This window comes from Ochlerotatus camptorhynchus, unplaced genomic scaffold, assembly GCF_037179485.1.
Source record: "Ochlerotatus camptorhynchus isolate MF236.1 unplaced genomic scaffold, CSIRO-AGI_Acam_v1.1 ptg000343l, whole genome shotgun sequence".
In the NCBI taxonomy this organism is placed as follows: domain Eukaryota; kingdom Metazoa; phylum Arthropoda; class Insecta; order Diptera; family Culicidae; genus Ochlerotatus; species Ochlerotatus camptorhynchus.
Window position 1 is genome coordinate 1,330,811 of NW_027040831.1, and position 22,789 is coordinate 1,353,599.

General features: G+C 40.5%; 1 protein-coding gene across 5 annotated transcripts in view; it reads left to right on the forward strand.

The window, feature by feature from the left end:
• The window catches only part of Mnt, a 103,093-nt gene that overhangs the window by 6,816 nt on the left and 73,488 nt on the right, over window positions 1–22,789 (forward strand). For 2 of the 5 annotated variants that reach the window (XM_065231118.1, XM_065231119.1), the window contains exon 1: window positions 12,199–13,751. The exons of 2 other annotated variants lie outside the window; for them this stretch is intronic. In XM_065231118.1, the coding sequence (XP_065087190.1) occupies window positions 12,605–13,751 (1,147 nt within the window). In that variant the 5' untranslated portion in view covers window positions 12,199–12,604. Of the gene's footprint in view, window positions 1–12,198; window positions 13,752–22,789 lie in introns of those variants that run through there. One more of the 5 variants, XM_065231120.1, reaches the window with a different exon arrangement.

Consider the following 22,789-nt stretch of genomic DNA (forward strand, 5'->3'; position numbering starts at 1 on the left):
TAAATCCGGTGTGCTAATGATGACTAACCTATACATCCTTATCCCAAAGTCTTGCGGGCTCGTGGAGCACCAATAAGATGAACTTATAGTCTGAAGCGCGTTCGGATATTACGATGATAGTTAATAGATAAAAAAAAAAAAACATTTTACATCTGTCATATCTTGACATTAGGAGTTGTTGTTCTTGGAGGTTTATTGTTCCATTCCAAAACGTATTTATTGCAATATAAGGCAGACTAATATCAAGTCTTATGTTGCCAATATCAGAATTAGACGGCTTATTATATTGGTTAGATGCACCGAATCCAAACACATAAAGTAACCAATTATAAAGACAAAACGTTTGCTACTACTACAACGATAAAGTCTCTCTGTAATATAGCTTAGCATAATGATACATTGCTTGCCTGCTTTGTTGCAATACACACGGTTGAGGACCTAGGCGAGTAAGAGAGGTGACACAGTCGGTAGAAGTGCTAGTTTGTTTACTAAAATGAACCATGCCCATTTTGTTATGGTAAGTTTGCTATAAGAAACGCTCCTCGTGTTTATTAGCGAAATTCACATCAAAGATTGATTAATTGCGTAGGAAATCAGTTTGGCACGGCATTTGTGACCAGCATACACCTTCCGGTCGTATGAAACAGGTCAAAAACTGTCCAAATCCGCAGATAAATTTTTTGTTTTGAATTTCTGTATAACAAAATAGTGAACTTTTCGTCAACATTAACGGCAAAGAACTCACCAACACTGGGAGACCGTGAGTTCCTGCCCACCTGTCATTTCCCATCTCGGCTGAGGACATAGCTTGATCGCAATCGAGAAAGGACATAACAAAAAAATTCCCATTCACACACGTGAATCATCTTTGGCGTAACTTTGTGAAGCAGCTTGTTTCCTTCTACCGGCCCGAGCAAACTATATTTCAAAGGCCGTTTGTCATGAAAAATAGGAAGAAGATTATATCATTATAGCTCTCCATTTCTCGTTGATCCGAGGGTGCACCCCTCTATCTACGAAGCAGGAAAAATATCGCTTTGCTGATGTGCGCACCCTTAGATAGAACCAAGATTGATGAGGATTTTGAAGATTTCCTGCAAACAGTTGGAGAGCGATGCGAGTAGATGGATTTAGAGGCGAGAGATGAAAAAAGATTTCTCGTAGATTGATTCGCTAACGTGAGATTTTCCGACTATCTAAAATTGAGATTTAGATGTGTCGCAACCCCAGCGTTGATCGCTTGTTATTTTGCCATTTAGAGATATTTTTTGATTCCTTGATTGGATGGAATTGAAAAATGCTGTGTTCGCAATGGTTTTTGGCGTTGTTCAAGTCTTTTCTCCGATTTTTGTCCATTTTAGCATTTCTAAGACCGCTTTTGAAGGCTCTCCATTAATAACTGTGATAGTGCATCTAGAACACTAAGTTGAGAGCATACAATAAGCTAATATGCGATAAGCAATAAGCTTGAAAAGCGAAGAAGAAGACCGCTTTTAGGAAATAACTTGACATTTGCACTGTAATTTTGATATTTTCTTGGATATTTTGGTGATTGCAGGGTGTCGACTACCTCAAAAACCTGTTAAATCAGGGAATATAAGGGAATTCATTGTTAGACCTCGAAAAATGGGAATCTCAGGGATTTTCATTCAAATTCAGGGAAATATTTCTTATTCACAGAAACTTATTAATAAGTATATTGACTGACCTAGCTAGCTTCAAACAACTCAATTACTCGACGTAGTTTGAGGATGGTTGTTCATTTAATTAGAGTTGCAAACTTGCGTTTCTCAATAGATGTTTCAACTCAAAATCTTCAAAAATTGTGACCCCCTGATTTTCAATATCGATTTTTTAGAACTGATCTACCCTTTAGGCTACCCCCAAGGAACAGGATGAGTGAAATAAATATGTATAGAAAGGTCACTTACTTACCAATCAGGCTAAGGCCTTGTTGTCCTCTGCTGTCCGAAGAAGTCGTCTCCACTCTACTCGATCCATGGCCACACTTCGCCAGCCTCGTAGTCTGCGAAGGGTCCGCAGGTCACCTTATACTTGGTCGATCCATCTTGCCCGCTGCGCGCCTCTTCTTCTTGTTCCTGTTGGGTCGCTTTCTAGAACCATTTCCACTGGGCCGTCGTGCGGCATTCTTACGACGTGCCCAGCCCACCGTAGTCGCCCAGTGTGGACGATGGATGGTTCTCCCAGCAGCTGGTGCAATTCGTGGTTCATTCGCCTCCTCCACGTTCCTTCATCCATCTTCACTCCACCGTAGATGGTACGCAACACCTTCCGTTCGAAAACACCATGGTCCTCCACGACCATAGTCCACGTTCCGTGGCCGTGGCCGACTTCGTGCGGCGGCGAATTTTATTCGACCGGAGCGTCATCCGGAGTCCAAAATAGGCACGATTCCCTGCCATAATGCGTCTGTGAATTTCTCTGCTGGTATCATTTTCGGCGGTCACCAGTGAGCCCAAATACACGAACTCATTGACCACCTCGATTTCGTTACCGTCAATCTGAACTCGGGGTGGAAGGCTAACATTGTCTTCCCTAGAACCTGTTCCTTTCATGTATTTTGTCTTGCGTTGATGGTAAGTCCAATCCGCCAGTCAAATAAAGGTCAACATGAACGATAAAAGTGAACAAAGTCTGTTACGTTATGGAATAACTGTATTTTGAAAGATATACTGAACAGTATCAAAGATTTTAAATATTGAGAATAAACAATAGCTGGACTTACCAAACTCATTTTGGAAGCTAAATAACCTATAATTAAAGCAACAGTCGTTAGGAAAGTCATCCTAAAATGTTACGTCATATATGCATTTGGTAAATCTGGTTAGCGACGAAAAGAAGCTTCTCAGTAAGTTTTAATATTGTGATGTTGTTGCTATAACTGTTGAGATGGAATTTACTTACAGAATTTTAGAGGAGAAACCGAAGAAATCCGACCGCGAATTAGCGTTTGGTTAAGCGAATAATCCGCCCCGTAACGTGGTAAGATCACCTTTTCGTGGTACGTTACGGGACGTAAGATCTACCACCAATTCCTAGTCTTGACTACTTCAAACTAGGGGCATAGAATTTTTCAGTAATCAAAGGAACACATCTTAGTCCTTGTTACTTTTTATGCCTTGTTGATAGTGGCAATACTCGGCGGAATTTTGACGTCTGTTTGAAGGAGATATCTGTGATGGGTCGAAGAAAGATTACGAGGAGGCCGGTTGCTGTTGGTGCAGGTTTACTTGGCAATTTGGGTGCGATCATACCTTTTTATTTATTTATACAGTAAACCCTCCCTATCGTTAGTATATCAATTCAGCTTATCGTTTACCAAAACGAACCCTGCTGCAAACCCTACCCTCTTACCCAACATCCCAGTGATTCCTCGTGGAAATGCAGAGGATTTCTCGGCTTCCATCAAAGCGAGTGTCACGTCAACACATTTCTACCCATTTCTTTCTTGACCTGCGTTCGGGCGCGGCCGGCGCTGGTATTGCCTAGTTTGAGATCATCAGTTTTTACACATTGATGATGATTGCTAGGCCCAAGCATTTGTCTATTGGTTCTCTGTGTAATTACAGCTGATCTGGCAATGACAGAGTAGCAACCGTGGGCGGTCAATCATGCTCATGCTCATGCTTGACAGTGACAAGACTCAGCTTTGTCCACCGAGGATGATCTTGAAACAAGGAAACATGCGTTAGTTAGTCTTCATCTATGTGATTCTCAATATTCTATTCGTTGTTCCCTAGTTTGAAGTGTTTAAGACTAGGGCTGTGATGCATGGTGTCATTGCTTAATTTTGTTGCTAAGGAATCCAATTTTGGAGGGTGCTCTCACTCTTCGAAGGGAATAAATAGCGGGACCAATTAGAATTGGTTACTTGCGATGAAGGCAAGAATGATAACTGTATCAAAACCGAATACTCCATCATTTCTCAATAGTGATGAAGTAATACAACATGCACTAAACTAAGGATACGGGATATACTACAATAGATCAAATTACTGGTCGCACTGGTGTCCCGAACAGAGGAAAAAAGCGTATAATCCGGAATAATTTTCGGGTCTCAACATGCTCAAAGAAAAATTAAATTATAATGGGATTAAAGACAAGTGTTTCATATGTAAGATGTAGGGGAACTGAGTGAATTTCTGTTCCTAATGTGGATTTCAGAAAAAGTTAGTTTATAACATTTCTCGAAGTGGGTCACTTTTTGATTGCTTTAAAGTCACTATTTGGTCACTATTATCGTTATTTTAGTCACTCACGTCACTACTATTAAATTACATAGGCACTACCAGCCCTGAGATCAGAACTTTATTTTTTATTTTTTGAGCGGTTAGCTTCCCATTAAAGGGTGTCCACGATGAAATTGCCACACTATGAAATTGCTCTAACTTTTTAACCGTTGGGTAGAATTTAATGAAAATTTGGGTGGATTTAGTTCATAGTGCATTATTTACATCCTGCAAGTTTTAAAGTCCTGTGATCAAAATTGGCGGAAATGGAGTCGAAAGAACAGCTCGTGCGTGATAAAATCTTGCGCATTCATCACGAGAACAAGGATCTCTCGCATCGTTCCATCGCTAATCGCTAATCCCCGGCAACCTGTTTTCACGGCCAAGGATAAGTTCAGCGTTCCGGAGCATGTCCGCACTCAGAAGATGTCCAAATTTGCGAAGAAATTCCTGGTTTGGCAAGCCATCTGCACGTGCGGGAAGCGGAGTGCACCTTTCGTGACCAAGGACACGATGAACGGACAGGTGTACATAAAAGAGTGCCTCCAGAAGCGGCTGATTCCTCTCCTGAAGGCCCACAACGTCCCAACGATCTTCTGGCCGGATTTGGCCTCATGCCACTACTCCAAGGACGTGCTGAAGTGGTATGCGGACAATAAGGTCAATTTCGTGCTGAAAATGTTCAACCCTCCCAACACTCCGGAGCTCCGCCCCATCGAGAAGTACTGGGCGATTATGAAGCAGCACCTTTTTAAACGACCTAAGGTAGTGAAGACAGTCGAGGAACTGAAGAAAGTATGGTGTCCGCGCAACGGAATCCTCTTCGGTAGCTTCCACGCCTGGCAACGGCGGAGTGAAATGATTTGGGGTAGGTCACTGGTTTTGGTTCACGGTGAGAAAGTTCTAAACTCTAGCCTTGACAAAGGCTGTTTGGTTGGCTTCGGTCGGAGGGAGAAAATGAAGTTGCTTCACTGCGTTGCTTTGACCGGTTGTGTATTTCACGTGTAGATGATACAATGGTTTGGTTTGAACTAACTACTTGGCCGGGATGCTGGTGGTATTTATATCTGTTGGTTGTGTGATGTGTGGTACAATAAACTTTGTGTGGGTTTTTCGTCTGGTGAATTGTATCCTGTGCTAACTGTTCGCGTTGTTCGCGACATATGGGTTTACATGCAAAAAACGGTTGATTCACAGGTTGTGCAGAATCTTATGGCCGGGGTTAAGGCCAAGGTGCGGGCATTTGCGTATGGACTGTAAATAAAATACGAGTAAAATGGTAAAATGAAGTTTAATAGTTATTTCTCAATCCCTGAAAAATTGATGGCAATCGGATGAAAACTCGAATTTTGCGAATCAATTTTGTGTGTGGCAATTTCATCGTGGACACCCTTTAGGCTAAAGTGGATGCTTTCTAAACTTGCACGATTGGTCATTTCTGCATCGGGATCTGAGCTAGTTGAATAGGATAGTTCTAGATAGAGCTGGAATTAGGGTGTAACAGCCTTTGTAAACAATGAATTATCTTGTTGATTTTTCAGAAATCAAGGCACGCCTACACAAACCAACATATCCATCGGGTAGGAGAAGTCTTCCTCTACTCGATGGTGATGTTGATTTGCTAGGGAGAGCCATGACTTCCGAGAAATTATCGAGAGAAGTCATTGTTTACAAAAGCTGTTACGCCCTAATTCCAACTCTATTTAGAGTTGATTGAATAATCCACAAAATTTCCCATGCTGGAAAATTGGTCAAATTGTAGGATTCTTGAGTTGTTTATCAATTGCCTGAACTAGATTCAAGGTTGCAAAGACTCATTTCAGCTAAAATAATGTTTTTCGGAATAATAAAACCAAAAGATGGTATGATGGCATGTTTTACTTGTAACTTACAAGAAGAGGTTACAAAGTATGCGTTGGAAACATAAAACCTGTAAATTTTGCTTTCTATGAGTCACAATCAGCGATTTGCTGATCGCTGAGTGAGTGAGTGAGTGAGTGAGTGAGTTTGTGAAAAATCGCTGATTGTGACTCTCATGAAGTGAAATAAACAGGTTTAATATGTCAAACACATTCTTTGCAACCTCTTCTTGTATCCTACCAATTCAAAATTGGATCATGGCATCTAATTATTTCATAATGTAGAAAAACATTGTTTTAGCTGAAATGAGTCTTTACAATCTTGACTAGATTCTTGACCAAATTGGACAATATACAAAATTGAGAAATTGACAAAAATTGAATTTGATAACTAGTCGAATCGGATATTTGACCATATTAAAATTTCTGATATGATTTCTAATTTCTGTCACCAAAAATGATACCCAGTAAACTATTTACCAAGACGAATCCTGCGATAGAACCCTTCCCAGACAACCAGAATGTATGTTTATCAAAGTTGTTCCTGTACATGTTTCTGTACATGTTGTAGTTGCCTGATATCTTCTGCTCAGTAAGCAAAAATAATCAGCACTAGGCCACCGGGCTCCATACATTACAACATATAATTATTACCGACGATCATTCAAGCCTGGTGACTTGAAGCTATTCAAATGCCATGATGTATCCGGTAGGACTAAACTATGCTTTCGAACCGCGACTAAGCACACGTCACATTTTACCGAGAATATTATGTTTCTTTTATATGTCAACATTTAACAGTGATTTTCTCATAGAATAATCAATATAAACCATAACACACTTAAATTATAGCACATTGTAGCATAATAAAAACGTTCTAAAATGTCCCACCATGAACAGAGCCTGATATCCATCTCGGTACGCTCCCACAAGTTACATAATTTACTACTTCTCCGAATCCCAAGACAAATTGTATTTTCAAATCGAAAGCACTGTGTCCGGACGGAAACAGGCAATTAGCAACCACTTTTGACCTCCGAACCAGTGATGTTCTTCAATAAATCGAATCAAATGGCAATGATGGGCTTGATTTTAAATTCTAATTGCTTCTGGAATGGGCCACCAGAATTGTCCACACTATAGCCCCTATAGTCCACACTTGTTTGCCGCTTCTCTGATGAATCTGTAAAAAGCCGTTTCAACTCAACGGACAGTCAACAGACGAGAATTTTTAAATCAGTAGCCGGGAAGTCGAGATTGGCATCAGATTACTTCGAACTTAAGTTGCTTTTTTTGTGAATACATTTTACGAAACTTCTGTTCCTACCATGACGGAAAATCGTATTTTGCCCAGTAATATGCATCAAACACTGAGAGAGGGGCGAGTGAAATTTATTGTAGTTGTGTTTGAAACATTTGCTTTTCAGTCAACACCGACAGCTTATCATTAAATATTGTATTGCTAAGCAATGTAACTCATTGGTGGTGGTGCTCATACAATGGTCCTCGAGCCACTTCCAGCCTGTGGAATGTATAAAGCTTTTATCAAATTAAGATTCCCTTGAATTTCATATCAGAGTTCTTTGAACATCTTCTTTTTCATACTCAGAATTATTTTCAGAATTCCTCGAATTCTCTCGAATTTTTCATTAAATTTCCGTTATAATTTGTAACACAGTTTCTTTCAAATTTTCCTAAAATTCCGTTTCAAATATTTTTTTTAAATTCTGTTGATTTCACCTCAAAACTTCCATACCCTATCCTCAGATGATGTGAGTTTTAACTTCCATGAAATTGGGTAGTTTAACTTCGAAAAAAAAAATATACTAATTTTTATACATCATCTGATAGAGCTTCGTTTACTGAGCACAACCATATTTTTATCGATCCCGTAGACATTCATCTCGATTTTCAAATCAAGATTTAAATTTTTGATCGTTGACACTAAATCTATTCGTTGACAGCTCGCTCCCATACACAGTCCCACCAAGGGGCGCTAAGATGGTAATGTTTGCTAATGTAATCGTACTTATTTAAAATAGTTCCACTATACCAAAAAATTTTGGATTTCGGTTCCATTTATAATGCAGATAACGAATAACCGTTAAACAACCCAGGAGAGGTTTTTTAGCAGTTGAGTTTTGAGTTAAACTGCTAAAAATCCTCTCCTTGACGCTGTCGAGAATATTAAATTCTCTTTAAGATTAATTTGGAATCGAATTAGATACGGATTCCTTTCGAATTCTAATCACAATTCTTTTTAAATTAAACTCGGAATTCCTAAGAAGTACTTGGCAGCATTGCACAAAATTTGTTTGAAGTTGTGAAGTTTCGGATATTTTTTTGGAATTATCCTTTGAATTCTCTTTGAGTTCTTCTCAGAGATTCTTCGAAATTCTCTTCAGAATCACCATGCAATTCTACTTATAATTAGCTTTAAAGTGTTTTCCTAAAGCTTTCGTCACAAAGCCTTTTAATTTCATTTCCAAATTACTTGTCTCGACGTATTTATTTAAGAATACTTTCCAGATCTCCCTAGGAGTTCTCTTCAAAATAACCTTTGGATTATGGCAATTCTAATCGAAATTCAATTTAATTTTTTTTCCTGTGAATTCATGCAACTTTAAGACAGATCCCAAGTTTTTTTTTTCAAGCTCAAGGTTTCTAAAAAAAAGGAGTGCACTTTGAGCATCATTTGAGGACGGTTGTGTTTTTGCTCCGCTGCGTGCTTTTATTTTATTTTATTTTTTTGAGTCCGGCCTGTCTTTGTGCTGGCGCACAGTGGGACGTAATAAAATAAAGATGAACATGGCCATTTGCGACGAAGCTATTGAGTGTAGCTTTTTGATGTCTTCTAGAATGTTTCTTCAATTTTTAAATACTTTATGGTAAATTTTTTTGATTAAGGGCGGTATACACTAAAATAATAAAATAACTTTTTTATGTCTTGTTAAAATTGATTACTATCTGTGGAAACATTGTAGATAAAGTCATTTAAAAAAACTTTGTCTAAGACGTCGATTTTCCATCTCTCAAGTGGACGAAGTTATTGAGTGGAAATGGAGTACAAACAAACTTTTTAGTTTGAATTTTTAATTTTTTTGAATGTTCTACAAAGTTGTAAGTGCTTTTAAACTGCACATTTTGGAAGCCAAAAAAACGCTATCTTTTTGTTTTAAGGATTGAAGTCCTTTTTTATAATGTTTTAACGCTATCTGTAAGGGGGGTGTATCTTGCAGGTTGGCAGGTATACGCAGATAATCACAACTTTATTTTGTTCGGCATTTTCTACTCTACTGTTACATATACAATTCATAGGGAGATCCAAGGGGATGCCTAATGAATTTTCTAATAAAGTATCTCATTGTTTTGTTACGTTTTGCTATTTTCATGACTATTTGTCCATGTGTTTACATTAGAGTGGGTTTCCCACTGCTCTTTCAATACTTATTCTGGTCCCCAAAAACTAGGCGAAATTTGAACAAATTTGGTTATAATCTCGATTTGCGAGAGAATTTTAAATGTTGTATGGGAAACGGAACGATCCTATTCATTTGCTTACCAAAAATCCTTATATTGCTCAAATTTCACCAAAACTTGGACTTAGACTGAGAATACTATACTATAGAAAATTCATTAGGCATCCCCTTGAATCTCCCTATGAATTGTATATGTAACAGTAGGGTATAAGTTGCTGAACGAAATTACTTTGAGTTTAGCTGCTAATGCCGGCTAACCTGCAAGATACACCCCTTTAAAGTTAGTGTTGAAAAATTATATATACGGATGTAAATCCTTTACATGAAGAGATAGCGATTTGCTTCGCTTATAAAAAATGAGCAGTTTTATAGCACTTAAAACTTTGTAGAACATTGAAAAAATTTGAAAATTCAAACTAAAAAGTTATGGTAAAAAACCGGTTTTAAGGGGGTACTAGCGTTTGTACTCCATTTTCACCCTATAACTTCGTCCACTTGATAGATAGAAAAATAGCGTGTTGGACAAAGTTTATCAAATTGACTTCATCTACAATGTTTCTATAGATGATCATCGATTTCAGCAAGACATAAAAAAGTATTTTTTTTTATCTTAGCGTAAACCCCTCTTAATAAAAATTTTAACTACTCAATTAAACTGCTAAAAATTTGAAGAAACATTCTAGAAGACATCAAAATGTACACTCAATAATTTTGTCGCAAATAGCCATGTCCCACTATTTGTGATTTCGTCCCACTGTGCTGGCGTGGAGTTATTCGGTGCTCGCATTTTGTTTTGGTTTTGTGTCCCGGGCGCGATGATTTGGTTTGGAAAGGTTTGTGCAGCTATTTTCCCCCTGTTGCTTGGGAGCTTGGTGTGCTCCCGCTTCCTTTTGTTGCCGATGTGACTCGACCGCGATCTATTGTAGGATTTTTGCGATGAGCATTATTTTTGTAAACGGAGTGCTCGGTTTCCATCAAAGCTGGTATTGCTTAGTTTCAGATCACCAGTGTTTACCCATTGAGAATGATTGCTAGTCCCAAGCATCGTCTATTGGTTCTTTGTGTAATTACAGCTGATCTGGCAATAACAGAGTAGCAACCGTGGGCGGTCAATCATACTCATGCTCATGCTGAAGCTCAAGGTTTCTAAAAGAATTTCTTACGACAATCTTTTCAAAATTCAACCTGTTTTAACCATGGCATTCAGCATAGTATCCGGAAAATTTTCACGATTCTGTAGCTCGGAAAACTTCTTAAGTCTCAATGAGGCCTTGGAATTCTTTCAAGATATCCAACTCCACAATATTCACTTTATTTTAGAGCTGTTAAATTTTTATAGAAACAATATCTTTAATGATTCGTGATCTAAATTTCAAGATCTAAAACAATAATTTGTTATTGATGCAATGAATTATGAGGAAACCCAAGCAATGTGGCCCGCGCTTTACGCAGAAACTTGTATATGGCCCGCCATCTGCCTTCAGCTGAGCACAAGTGATTTAGTATTATGTAATAAACTTAAAATGTGCAACCCTCGTCAGCTATTGAATTCTCATTGGAAAATGTGGGGTCTTATCGTTCCGTTCACACTACAGCTTACATTTAATGATATGTATATTTACGTAATAATTCATCGATCGAAGACTCAGTTGCTAACGGCCCAAGATTCACGAAATTCAAGCTTTCGAAACGACGGTTCGTAGGCAGATCATACGACAGGGATTGACTAAGCTTTACTCACATGTCTTTACACGTGACTGTCGTTAATTTAATTCAGTTCAACGGATCGAACAGATTGTGGTGCAAAAATTGTAATTCCTGAGGATGGAGCAGTGTAGTACTGTGAACAGTTGAGGAGGTGATTTCTCGAAGCGAAGCGATCGATGTTTCGAAACACATCAGGTTAATACAATATCAGGGTGACCAGTGAATCGGAAAACCGGGAAAATCCTGTAGGCATCCAAAATATCATTTTGTAAATAGTCAAATTCGAACTAACATTGAACTATATCAACCCTAGGTAGTTATTAAGAAAGACCTACTTCTTCTACTACAGACAATATTTGAATCTATTAAATTGCGATTGTTACCTAAATAAATGATTTTCACCTTAAGCTGGCGATGATGCCCCTTCCTACCCTACTGCTCGCTTGTTGCTCTTTGCATTGCAAAGCACGCCTGAATAGGCTTAACTTTCTGATTTGAATTGCGAATTCATCCCTTTCCCCCCGAATGGCCGGGAACTTGAAACCCGGTATGAGCCCGAGCGTTTGATTGAGAATTCATCAGACAGTAACTTGATGAATCCTAGAATCCGCTCCGACGACGACACAGCCACACACAAATGCAAATATCCGTAAGAGTCGTTGCTCGCGAGATTCACACAAGCGCTCCTCTCGTGCCATTATTAAATTGCCCTGTTGCAGTTTTCCGCCACTCACCACCCACTGCTGCAGCGTTACCATGTTCTCTTCCGAGACGCTCGGAATTGTAAATTAGTCCAGTGTTAGTCGCTCTCGCGCTCTTCCTGTCTGAGTGTGTCTCAACGGCGGGGTAGGTTTGCTGGAAAGCTCCCGGTCCGGATCGCCCATCAGTCAACTGTTGTTCTTCGTCGCGTTCGGACGGATCTTAGTCCTGCATCGTCACTGCCACCGTTCAAGATCGCTGGGCACTAGTGTTCTGTTTGTTGCGCCTCGCAGTCGGTCGCTTCGAACTTGTGGAAATTGTGATATTCTACTCAAGTGAAAGTCGTAGCATTTCCCAGTAGTGCCTGTTTTTTTTATCGAATCGCAAAGGAGAGAGATATCAAAAGATTTCAGTTTTTATGAAGTGCAATCAGGTGATATTTTAGCGGAAGAAAAATGCACCTGCAGACCAGTAGTAAGCATCTGTGATAGCCACATACACAAACCTACGTCTACAAACTAGCGGTTACTACGAGTGCTGATTTTAAGGGTGAAATCAGTGGCGTGGTGAGATTAGTGCAGTGAGATTAGGCTAGGGATTCGCGTTTGCGATGTACAGCGATAATAGACGCAGTGCCTTCTGTGAAAGTGGTGGAGATAAGGACAAATGTTATCCCTATTCGATTCTTTCGAAGCACCAACAGCAGCAACAGTTGCAGCAACTACAGCAGCATCAGCAACGGTACTATCTTTCGCCGCAGCAACCTCCGGTTGGCCAAGGCTTTCGAACCTATCAGGGCTCGGTTCCGCCGCAAATTGCACACTCATCAATCAACATTCATCCACCGCCCGCTCAAGGAGCATCCTTCTACGAAAACACCATGGTCACCGACGTCGGAATCTGCTTCAGCATGAGGAACGTAAACTTGAACGATGATAATCCACCCCATCTCGGTCATCCTTCGTTATCCGTGCTAGGCAAAGGTTATGGTGATGCTGCCCCAGCACCGGTCAATAACGTTCCCCAGCCCAAGTACCGCTCAACATCTTCTGCCTACAAAGCACGTAATCTCACTCCACCAAGTGGAATGTCAATGTCTTCCTCCCACTCCTCACCGTCAACCTCGCCCTACAGCATACCATATTCCCCGTATTACTTCGCTTATCCCAAGATCCCCGTCAAGATCTACAACAACCGAGCTGTCCCATACGTCCCGCTCCCGACGAATACGGCCTCATCTGCCTCGGCAGCTGCAGCCTACGGTCAGCAGCTCAACAGCTACTTCAACTACCCAGCTCCACCTCCACCATCCGAGAGCAAACTCCAGACAAAGTTTCGTCGAAATGCCTCCAAAAACCTAATGGACAACCAGTACTACGACATTTGCATGAACGAGTGCAGCAATGCCATGAAAACTATGCTCAACTCTCCGTTGAGTCGGAAGTCACCACCCCAGCGTCATCAAACACCCAGTCCATTCAACCCAGCGAAAAGTCCAATCCACGTGGACGTGGACGATTCGTTCGTCAGCGACGAAGCCGACCACGCCGATGATGAGCGTGACTCTGCCGATTTACCGCCACTACCGGATGACGACGACGACGACGACGACGAGAATGGCTTCGAAGAACCTCAGGATTTTAGCATGAAATCACGGACTACCATCGAGGAGCCTCCGCGGAGCAAGGATTTGAGCGAATGTTCCCGACGACCGACTGGCGCTCCTAAGAAAAAATGGATACGGCAACACATGAAGGGTAGGTTTGTAGCACCTCTACACATTGTCAATGCTAAAGCATGTATTTAATGCGTTTTTCGATGGCCATTTACGGTACAAAAAAAATGTTATCAAAATAAAGGAATGAGCTTACCAAATGAGTTTCAGAACACTTCTTCCTTGTGTGTCACCTTTGATGAAGCTCCTAGCACCGGCGCAACCATCGGTAATTGAGAGAATTACAACTGACAAGAGAGTGAGAGAGAGAGAGCTTTTGCGCTCTCTTCTCCATTACTCTCTTTGCCTGCAATCAGATATCCAAGTGCACAGCGTGAAATGCACGCTTTAGGCACCCATACATCACAAATGTTCTTCTAAATTAAAATCATACATTCAAGCCGGTCTGCAAGTATGATAACGTCCAAAGCGTACCAGACTGCTGTTTCCGTGTTGCTCCCGTTTGACGCGTGACTGCTGAAAGTTTCAATTACAACTAGTGGTGCAAACCGCCATGTATTGTGGAAAATGTGTGGTATGTTTCAAGAGGTGATAGAAGGTCTGCTAGGCTTTCATCACGCATTTGACCATTCTCAATTTTGTCATGGTAGTGATATCGAAATGCTTAGATATCAATGCATTAGGGATTAGGCAGACCATCCGAACTGAATTTAATCCTTTTTGAAGCAAACCAAGGTCGAAGATTTAATTGAGCCACACTAAAAAATAGTGTATTCATGGTCGCTGGTGGTCTGGAGTAAAGAAATATAGCAGTGACGAGAAAATCTATAAAAATCTTTTTATAGCGTCAAATACATTTTTTTTAAATTATTTACACCTGTGTCGTGCACAGGTTGCACATGTGGACGCGACGGCACTGAGTTTGAAGATGGTTGTTCATTTTAAATTTTAAATAGTGTTGCGAATTTGTGGTTGCTCAATGCTTGATGTTGCATTTTTGCAAGTTGAGCTAGAATTACTCAAATAAAAGAGGATTTTGATGATTAATAAAAATCCATTTCCGTAGACACTTGACATTGTTAGTTGTTGCAAAATTTAACATCCACATTTGTATGTCTTGGTCTCTTAGTAGATGTTACATCTAATTGCGTTTAATTTAGATCCTTTGGGTGCAATGGAGCGCTTTTGAGTAAAGAGCTAAGAGAAGAGGATGATTTTTGTTTCTGACCACTTGTAGTTCCTGTTCCTTATTGTGTTCTAAACACCCTGATTAGGATAATGGTCTTGCTTGGGTGGATTTTTGTCATTGATGCTTGGAGTAGCACTTTTATGATAGAAATATGATTCAAAGAATCATAAACAAGCATTGCCTCGACAGCATAGAGTGGCTTTATTGAGTATTCTAGGTCTTCATTGTAAATCTGATTAGCTCGGTACATTAGATTCTCAGTGAATGGTGAAAGCGCTGTTTTTACGATTTCCTACCATAGGAATCTGACCGCAAATTAGCGTTGGGTTAAGCGCATTAACCGGAATAATTTTCTTGCGAAGCTGGGTCTTAAATTGTGCTCAAGGGATTAAAGACAAGTGTTTCATATGTAAGATGTAGGAGAACTGGTTGAATTTCTGTCGCTAGCGTTGAGTTCAGAAACAGTCAGAACAGAACTTCTAAGCCGGGTTGAAAAAGTTCACGATATTTCACGAAGTTCAACAAGGTAAAAGTTCGCGAGTCATAGTGAGTTTTGGTGAATATTTTCAACACTGCATCAGAGGGTGAGAAAATCGTCATGCCAAGGATCTCTTCTCATATCAGGGAGTAAATCGAGCAAACTTGTTGAAAATTTTAAGCGATTAAGCAAGACTTGTTTGAAGATTGATATCGAGATGATTGCAGTTTTCTTCGCTATTAATCATGAATTGAACTGCTTACCTGGCGCTTACCGTGATTATGAATTTAGAAAAATGTGGGCCTTCCCGTTTTTGGTAAAACGCGATTTCTGTCTTTTTTGCATTCTATAAAATGTATCGAACGCTTTATTCTATTTGAGATTGTACTGGACCACACTTCATGGGTTAGAAGTCCATGTCCAGAAAGCACTACCCAACTAACAATTTTGGCTGCAGACTAGCTGATACAACCGACAAATTACTATATGCATCTAATTTGTGCCTGTATAGGCTGGTCTGCAGCTAGAACTGTTTGTTGGGTAATACATATCTGAGGAAAATAATAGCTGATGAGATCGTGTTGACAAAACCATGTAGACACTGCAATTGAAGTTTGTTGGAAAATTACTGGAAAATATCAGGAAATTTTGTTTTCTTCATTGAGTCGACACCCTGTTAACGCAAAGCTGGAGTAGGAATCAATTCGGAAACAGTAAGCGCGCTCGATAGAAAACAAACACGCGTCTATTTAATCGTGGCCAAGGCACGCTTCGATTTATGAAGTGTCTAATAGTGGCAGTCAAATTAAATTCAATTCTGTTTGTGCACAACCAGAGCTGTCATATGATTACTCAATGCGCGCAATGTACTGATTTTCTGATGTCGTTTTCGTTTTTACTACACTACACCGGTGTAGTGTAAGCAGCAATAAGCACAAGTCATTGACAGCTCATTATCATTTGTTTGTAAACAAAGGTGCAACCGATAGCTACACCCTGAATTTTGCCGGTGTACGGCGGTGTAGCACCGGTGTAGCTATTCCGCAAAAACGAAAACGACATGAAATAAACAAAGTGAGAATGAAGCATACTTGGATTGCTCGATCTTGGATCGATCTTAGGAAGATCGATCTTTTTCATCTCGATTTCCGAACGATCTTTTCGAGTTTAAAAAAAACAATAGGTGTTTATTTTTTTAATTGTATTTACATCGAAAAAACGATTTACTCTCCCCCAGACTGGCGAGGTAAATTTAACGAACATAACGTCAACATCAGCATCGCTCCCTACAATGGCGTCACTATTTGCGTTTCCGATATTTATGAATACAGCAACATTTGAAGGTTTTCGCTACCTTCCTCCAGGCTTGATGGAGCCTCGCTCGCGAGTTTGAAATGAGCCGAGCGTAGAATTTTTCTGAGGAGTAGAATGCCTAATGCCAAATCATTCCACTGAGCTTCAGAGCTTGTGAGCGAAGGGGGATAAAAATGAGAGTGAGGTTTGCTGCCATTCATGTTTATGGTTCCTATCACACGCTCTTACTCTCACTCTGGGTGAACTCTGAGCTTCTTGCGTCGAACAAAAAAGTCATCCGGAGTCTCGAAAAGCCATCCATATTCCTGCCGCCACTTCCTCGAGGTGAGGGCTGGGCTAAACTCGCAGGACAAGAATGTTTTAATACCTTCAGTGAGTTTGTGGAGTTTCAGTAAGCCTGCCTTCCTCCTATGCTGATTGCTCCTTACCGTCACGACAACATTTAGTTGAATATTTCTTGGGGTACCAACGTGAACAAGCGTATAGTCCGTGTGAGAAAGTGAGGATAACAATAACAAGCCAACATTTTTGGCTAGAGCGAAAGTGAAAACAGCAAACTAAGCACTTGAAAATGCGATTACGCAAGTGTGCGAGTTATAAACGTCAGAAAGGTTAATTAAAATAAAAAACCATACGATCGATTTACCAAAGATCGATTTAATCAGTGGATCAATTCTAAAGCCTTTCTCTGAAGATCGCCCAATCCTAAAGCAAACACAAAGTTTGCTTGTCTTTCACCGAGCGTAAGTGTAAAGCAGCGGAGAAGAGAAGACAAACACACACCCAGAAATAATGAAAACTCAATGTGTGGCCATCGCTCCGACGGCTCCGACGCAAAGAGCGCCACTCAGTGTAGGGTTGGCAAATGGGAAACCCAGCAAAAAGAGACAAAATTCTTCTTCGTTATGCCCTTTTTCATCTCCTATGCATGCAGTCGTGGTAAGCAAAGTCTGCAAAGAACTCAAAGAAGACGTTAGCAACAGAACAGAAGGGGAAGTGCAAACAAATCGGTGAATCAAAAAGTGGTACGTTTTTATGCTCAACCAGCGATGCATTGTAATAGCGTTCCACACGGGCTTTCTATGCGCACTCACATGCTGCCTATCTTAACTGCAAGCAGAAGATGTTCTCCAATGAAAAGTGGAGCCACTTTCTGATCCGAAGTTCCCCTTCTGTTCTGTGCATTAGCGCTTGTTGTATTATATTCGCTCCCTGCGCCGCACGGAGTGTGCCGCTCATTGTGTAGATCGCTTTCTCACGGATTAGTTGGAAAAGAGTGTGCGAAGTAAATGGGAGAACCACACACTCTTTGTCGAGTGTTGTGAGATCCATCTGGTTTAAAGAATACCCTTGTGTTTTTCTTGAATTGGAAAATATGATAACCTACCTATATACGAGTATAACTAAACCTAACGTGCTAGATCACGTATGATCTGATGATCTGATCTCAGACAGGTATCTCGGAACCTTTCCAGGATGAATACTCTCCGTTATTCTAATGCCTGAATTCCACCCAGGAGGTGGATCTCAGAATATTGAGTCTGCGGTGGACTGTTTAGGGTCGTCCTATGGATCTTGTTCTGGATCCTTTACAGTTTAAGGTGATGGCATTTGGAGCAACTCTCCCAGATTGGCATACTATACTCAATAACGGGTAGGATTAGTTGTCTATAGACAGCAAGCTTATTTTTCAAGGGTAAAGTTGAGTTTCCTGTAGACAAGCGGATATAGTGATCTCATCAAGATGCTGCACTTGGTGTTAGTCTTATCAATGTGCTCCCTGAAAAGAAGCTTGCTGTGTAGGGTTTCCACCTCTGAGCAGTTTATGCATATAATATTATTTTCAGACGGGACAAGTCTTGGTTATTGGGAATGTGGGTCTTCGCCGCGTTGATATGGATCTTCCTGTTGTTGAAATACTCTTTGAAGTTTGGCAGTAAGAGCTCCGATGACCCTTCCCTTGTAGATGATGGATGTGTCATCTGCAAACAGAGACAACATTCCACCATCTGGGAGAGCCGGAATGTCGGAGGTGAACAAGTTGAAGAGGATGGGCCCAAGAGGAACGAGGCCATCATGCAAGACTTTTTCAAACGTCCAACAATCCCATGGCAGAAGTCTTAGATACTAGAGCTTGAAATCTCTGAAACTTCGGGGGGAATCAAATGTAGGTTGACCGCTTTTTCAGCAACAGCAGCCTCATGTGGACTTATCATGTTTTGTCTGAGATTATGGGAGATGACGAAGTGTTGGCCAATCACAGCAGCCTTCTCAACAGAAGTTATCAGATAACCCACTGAATCATCGGGACGATTCAGTGGAACCCATGGTAGAATGGGTCTGGGCTTATTTTTTTTAAGATTCTGGTTAGCTTCTAGAAAGGCTTTGCACAATCTGGGAGAAGACGGATCTTATTGACCATTACGCTGGTACTGCCTACGAATGGTGTTACGGAGTCTAATGAGATCTTTGGTAGGGCTGTCAAAGTTCAGAGTGTTACTCACCTGTCTGGATACCAGCAAGTGCTGTTCCCTGGTCCTGGATATTGCCTCCTCGACGGATTGCAGACACCGGTCAACGTCTTCGGACGTTTCTGGTTGGACATCATAGTCGAGCTGAGTTCCTGGTAGCCAACCGGTTGCGAGATGTGTGCCATGTTGCTGATGTAGATGTAGATGGTGGCAGGAGCACCGGACTGACTTAACCGGGTGGGAGTGTCCAGACTCAAGATATTGTATTGCGCTTCCTGCAGGTCGTTGTTCAGGATGGTGCCGTTTTGATTGCGCCGACTGTTGCCCCAAACTTGATGTTTAGCGTTCAGTCGCAGGTTTGCTGCCGACCCGTCCCAGATGTTGACTTGTTTGGGGCAGTAAGCCGCCACGATGGTGATAGGGCCGACAGGAGTAGAAACGTCTCGATGGTCTTCAGCTGAAAGCTCGGCAGAAGCCAACAGCAGACGTTTCTACTTAACGCGATAGCCACTCCTCCTCCAGCAGAGTTGGTTCGATCAAGCCTCACGGAAATCGGGAAGGTAGACGTCAATTTGGGGTTCAAGCAATGTCGATGTTTCGTTCATTGAGAAACTCAACGAACTCGATGTTCTTGCTCTTGAGCGAGCAAGCGTTCCAGTTGACTAGAGGCCATACTCGATGACGAAAAGACCCAGAGTGTAAATCTGGTCGTAACCGATTTTGCAACTGCGCAAACGTGCATTGGAGAATTGGGTGACGTCACGGTTGACGGGCTTGTACTCAACCCATTTCACCACGATGTGGAACAGGGCTTGAATATTCTGCAGATCCTTGAGGCACGTTGAATTCTTCTCAAGGTGGACCAGATACACCTGATCATGATACATATCGATTTATCTTGAAAACATGGACTTGAGTCCGTTCACCTTCAACTCATTCGACAGTGAGTCGGTTGTCATATCCGGATGTCCATGCTTGCTCAATAACGTGGGAAAAGTACTTCAACGGCCTTGTAGTGTTTAATTCCTGGAACCATCAGCTTGAAGCGTTCAGTGCAAAGGCGGATGGTACATTTGAGACCTTTGCCGACGTAATAGTCTATTTTCTCCATGAATCCGGGCGGAAACCCCTTCACGAAAAAAGACGGAAGTTTCTCTTTCTTTTCCACCTGCGGTTCATCGTCTTTTTCCAGAACAGCGTAGCGGTAGTTTGTCAGCAGCTTCTTCGATGCCAACTGTGCGTCGGCGGTGTCTGATCGGGTTCGTTTTCCGGACGGAATGGCAGCCGGTTTCCCCATGCTTGGGTCGAACGATGCTTCACTAAACACCGGGAAAGAAAAGCATCGCAACGAACTATGCGAATAACTCGAGAGAGAGCGAGCGATAACCGAACTGAACTGCTAGACGGTCAAGCAGAGAATCGCAATGAATAAATTGCTGGTACCCTTAGTTATGCATTTAGATTCGCATTCTTAGACCCAAGGCGTTAGCATTGTTAGCTAAGCCCCACCCCTAACAACATTTCGGCTTAATCCAAATGCATTAAGTAGAGACTATAGCGTGAGAATTACTTCCAGGATTCGGCTCAATAATCTTATGATCCTCTTCAATATTTCCTAGAATGGCCATAACAGATTCTAAATTCAGTGCAAAACACATTAGGAATTCCATTCAGAATACTCTGGAAATTTTCTCTACATCCATTATTTCTCCCCATCGTCTTTTTTTAAATTTCCTTGAAATATTTCATAGAAATCTCTTGGTATGCACTTGAATTTCATCCCAGAATTGCATGGGAATTTTCTTCAGATATCCCTTGAAATTCTTCCCAAAATGGCATTGAGGAAATTTATTTGAATTTTCTTGGAATTCAATTGGAACTTTCCTTAGAATTTCCTGGAATGCAAAGATTTTTTTCAAATTAATTCAGAACTAATTCTTTATGAATTATTATCGATATTCAAGCTCTTCGTAGTATTTTCAGATTGATTAATTTTTAAGAGATTTCCAGCTTTTATTATTTCATTGGGGCTAGTGTCAGAATTGTATGCATATCATCAATAAGCTGTTAGAAATTCTTTCAGAGTTGCTTTAGAATTCCCTGGCATTTACTCACAATCCCGATAATAGTATATTCAGAACTACCTTGGAATTCAGCTATAGATCTTTGGACAATTTTCTTGAAATGGTTCTCAAAATTACCTGTAACCAGAGCTGGTAAATATCACGGCCGTCATGTGACAATGAGAAAACAGGTCCTCGCACTATCACGAGACGAAACTACCTATCATGAGATTTCTTGTCATATTCCAATGATCTAGCATTCATGAGAATAATTGTCATACGGCTTTGACATCAACATATGTAACTGATTTAGAAGAATTTAGGCAAGTTACAGTATGTAATCTGTAGAGTTAATATATTTTAAAGATGTCCGCTGTACAAGTAACAATAATATCAATAAATGAGTCAGTAATAGCGATGCTAACAACACTGTCATGTTCTGTCATGACAAAAAATCGATGAGATTTTGAAGTAAATCTCTATCATCGCTTTTTCATCCAATGGTAATAACAGAAGTATTTCTGTAAATATCACGTGAGATCTTTCATTGAAAATGACATTTGCCAGCCCTGCCTATAACTTCTACTCAAATTCGTTAAGTATTGTCCTCAGACTTCCTGAGACGTTATCATCAAAATTCTCCAGACAAATTTTTCAATGTATCAGAATCCTAAACTTTTATCGTAGATCAAGATTTACGTTTACAAACCGGGAAAAACTGGGATTTAATTTCTTAAATCCAGTGGCCACATTGATAGAAACAGAGTTGAGTCTAATTGTTTAGTGCATATCGACTTTCGTTACCATGATTATAAAATGGTAAAACACTGAAAAAAGTTTTCACTTAGTTTCTGTCAGGAACGCACATAATATATTTCCAATAACAAAAATAATGATTTTTATCTGAATATCACATAACATAAAAAATTCTATATGAGAAATCATAGATTTCATTGGACACATAATTTCATGTGATTTAGTGGTGCAATTTCCAATTATGGGATCACGTGAAAGTTATGTGAAATTCACATAGATATTTTCCACTGGTTATGTGATTTATTTTATGAGTGTATATTGATGGACATTTGACAGTATTTCCCACTTTTTCTAAAATCGGAAGCCGCCATCTTGGATTTCAAAATGGAGTTGGATATAGATTTCCGGCCTGTAGACGTCACCCAGAGTAAAAAATACCCATATTGATCTCGGAAGCCGCCATCTTGCATTTCAAAATGGACAATTTCAATGGCATCGGATATCTATTTTCATTCTCTGATTCCAAAAATATCTATAATGATGGGTATTTGACAGTGTGGGGCCTCCCTTAGCTCAGTCGGTAAAGGCGCAGCTACAAAGCAAGACCATGCTGGAGGTGGCTGGGTTCGATTCCCGGTCCGGTCTAGGAATTTTTCGGGTTGGAAATTTTCTCGACTTCCCTGGGCATAGAAGTATGATTGGACTTGCCACACAATTATACCAATGCAAAAATGGTACAGGCATCGAAAGCTCTCAATTAATAACTGTGGAAGTGCATCTAGAACACTAAGTTGAGAGCACACAATAAGCTAATATGCGATATGCATTAAGCTTGAAATGCGAAGAAGA